We start from the raw sequence: 3102 nt of genomic DNA on the forward strand, positions 1-3102 counted from the left end.
CTGCAACATGTATAATAGACACACACTCTCTCTCTCCTACTAGTCGTGGTCAGTGCTCGTTTAGTTCCCAAAAAGTTTTTTAAAAAGTGCTACAGTAGATATCACATCGCATCTTGCGATACGTGTATGGAGCATTAAATATAGACGAAAAAAAACTAATTGCACAGTTTGGTTGGAAATTGCGAGGCGAACGTTTTGAGCCTAATTAGTCCATGATTTAACATTAATTGCTAAATAAAAACGAAAATGCTATAATAGCCAAATTCTCGAAATTTGCGAACTAAACACGCAGTCAGACGCAAGTACGGGATTCAAACAAGAATGGATGCCGTCTGCTTTGCACAGTACCTTGTCCATAAATGCTCATGTCCTCCTCTTACTAGCCGTTGGTTGCCCTGATCGCAGCTGCAGGTTTGTTTCGTCAAGGTTTCTGCACCATCTCATAAACAGTGGCAGTCAAAAACCAAAGTTTTCAGTTGTGGCGAAGGGTTGAGAAGGACAACCGACATGGAATTTCTCAGAGTTAGCGAAGAGTGCATAGGGGGGCAAGGGCAAGTCAGCCCTTTTAAAAAATTCCTCATCCACTTCACTTGCTGACAAAACCCATCGCACTCGGAATCACAAAAAAACAAAAGAAAACCGATCGATCGCACTCCAAAATAAGCATGCATGCATATGGGCGATGCCACTTCATCGAATGGTGGAGCATCAGCGTATAAACAAACAAATAGTGCAGAAACAATCTGCATGTTCGCTGGTTGGTTTCTGGGCTGGTTTAGGTTAGCTGATGCTAATGTGCTGGTTTAGGTTAGCTGATGCTAATGTATTGTGGGAGAAAAATACTGTTAGCTAGCTGGTTTGGGCTGACTAAAACCAATCAGCGAACAGGCTGAACAGCAGCAGCATTGCAGCAACACCCGCGCCTCTCGATGCACTTTTGGCTTGGCCATGCTTGCAGCTGCAGTCGCAACGACCCCCCAGCTCAGCTCATCTCCTAGTCCTGGATGCACTCAAAAACGTCAAACAGTAGGGGAAGTAAACCTTCAGTTAGACGTTGTTGCATGCTGCATTGCTTTCAGTTTCAGACTGTTCCTTGCAGCTGCAGACTGCTGGTGGCCAAGATTTTCGTTTTCCTTTTTTTTCACCGTCTTTACCGTTCTGTTGCAAAAGAAGCCAGGCAACCAGCGCTAGTTTAACCACAGCTGCATTCGCTCGTCGAAAATAACACAAGTACGTCTGTCATTTCAGGCCAGTTACGTGATGATGGAGCTGCTGCGTCGCGTGACGCGATCGCGATAATGGCGTCCGTCGACACCTGCTGCTCCCCATCGTCCCCCTGCCCTTGCGAGGTGGCAAGCAGGAATACATAAATACGGGCGGGGGGCACATGACCCACGGCAAGCTCTGCTCGGAGTAATTGCTGCCATCCGGAGCCTCTCGTTTCAGCTCGCTGGGCTCATTCACTGACCAGTCACCTCTGATCCATCCATCCATTCAATATCCACGGGCGGCGCGCGGTGGTCCGAGCCGAGTCCGGCCGGCGATGGGCAGGAAGGGAGGCCTAACCTCCATCTTCTCCACCTCCAGGCACTCCAAGCCCGGCGCCGCCACCTCGCCAATCTTGCCCTCCTCGCCGTGGCCATGGCCGTCGTGCGCGACCAAGCCGCAGACGGCGTCCTTCCGCGGGCAGGGCGGCGGCGACGACGACCGGCAGCCGTGCACCACAGCCGCCGCCGGGCGCCGCCGCTTCGACCAAGCAGCAGCCGCACCCGGCGGCGGCGGGAGGCTGCGGCCGCCGCGCGGGGCCGCGCCGGGCGACGAGATGTACAGGACCGTCAACTCCGTCTACTTCGACGCCGCCGACTCCTGCCGCTTCTTCTTCGACGACGACGGCGGGGACGCGGCGGAAGACGACGTCATTGATGACGGGAGCTTCTCCACGACCACGGCCTCCGAGGAGTGGTCGGAGGCCGTCATCCGCAGCCTCGGCCGGACCTCCACCGACCGCTTCTTCTTCGACGCGGGCCCCCCGGCGCCAACTGCGGCGTCCAACTCCATCCTCGCCGCCTCGCCGTCGCCGGGTCGGACACTGGCGCCGCCGGCGCCGCCTATTGAGGCGCCCGGGCTGCTGCAGGCGGCGCTGGCGCCGTACGCGGCGGGAGCGATGCTGTCCGACGCCGCCCCCGTTGGGTCTGGCTCCGACGACGACGAGGCGAGCGATGCCGAGACAGAGACCGAGGTGCCGTCGACGTCGTCGCTGGTGGAGGAGAGCGTGGCGGTGGCGCTGGACTCGGAGGACCCGTTCCGCGACTTCCGCGCGTCCATGCACGAGATGGTGGCCGCGCACGGCCTCCGCGACTGGCCCGCGCTGCAGGAGATGCTGCTCTGGTACCTCCGCATCAACGGCAAGCACAACCACGCGCTCATCGTCGGCGCCTTCGTGGACCTCCTCGTCGGCCTCGCCACGAGCACCAGCAGCGCCTCTCCCTCCGCCACCACTACCGGAACCACGACCGCGACAATGACGACGACCACAACGACCGCCTACTGCTGCTCCAGCACCAGCAGCAGCTCCAGTACTAGCAGCGGTGGCGGTGGCGCTACCAATACCACTACCGCAGCTGTAGCTCCAGCTGCAACCATGGACGAGCAATGTGGAATAAGTGCCGGTGCGTCGTGCTCCTCTCCTGCTTCGTCTGATCTGGAAGAGGAGGCTGCTGCCGGAGAGAGATCAAACAATGGCCATTGCACAAGCAGCGATGCACTCGATTCTTCCTGTTCTTGATGCTCTGCTCGGTTTGATGTATACTACTTACAAAGTTACAAGTTGTTACTAGTAGTAGCTAGCAAGGTTTCGCATAAATCAGGAGCCAGCAAATACAAGTGTTCGATTTTAGATCTGGAATGTGCGTCAATTTAATTCTGCATTCCACCGGCTCACCATGTATTACTGTACCACGCAGTCGCCATGTCGTGGTCCCAAACACGCCCTTAGCCTCGTCAATCTAGCCTGTGAAGCAACATGTCGGCCCCACCTCTCATCTCCCACATCTTCCTCGGGCCTGTTTGGCTGGTGATAAAGCCGGCTGAAGCTGTTTTGTT

General features: G+C 56.4%; 1 protein-coding gene across 1 annotated transcript; it reads left to right on the forward strand.

Moving 5' to 3' along the window:
• Window positions 1-1183: 1183 nt before the first annotated feature.
• LOC136481523 (nuclear pore complex protein NUP62-like) lies at window positions 1184-2894 on the forward strand. Its single transcript, XM_066478855.1, has one exon. It carries the CDS (start codon window positions 1544-1546, stop codon window positions 2783-2785), a length of 1242 nt encoding a protein of 413 aa, XP_066334952.1. The 5' UTR covers window positions 1184-1543; the 3' UTR covers window positions 2786-2894.
• Window positions 2895-3102: the final 208 nt, after the last annotated feature.

The sequence above is a fragment of the Miscanthus floridulus genome, chromosome 9 (assembly GCF_019320115.1).
Source record: "Miscanthus floridulus cultivar M001 chromosome 9, ASM1932011v1, whole genome shotgun sequence".
NCBI lineage: Eukaryota > Viridiplantae > Streptophyta > Magnoliopsida > Poales > Poaceae > Miscanthus > Miscanthus floridulus.

Coding starts and splice junctions, on each gene's coding strand:
- LOC136481523 (XM_066478855.1), top strand. CDS start 1,544: ATGGGCAGGAAGGGAGGCCTAACCTCCATCTTCTCCACCTCCAGGCAC.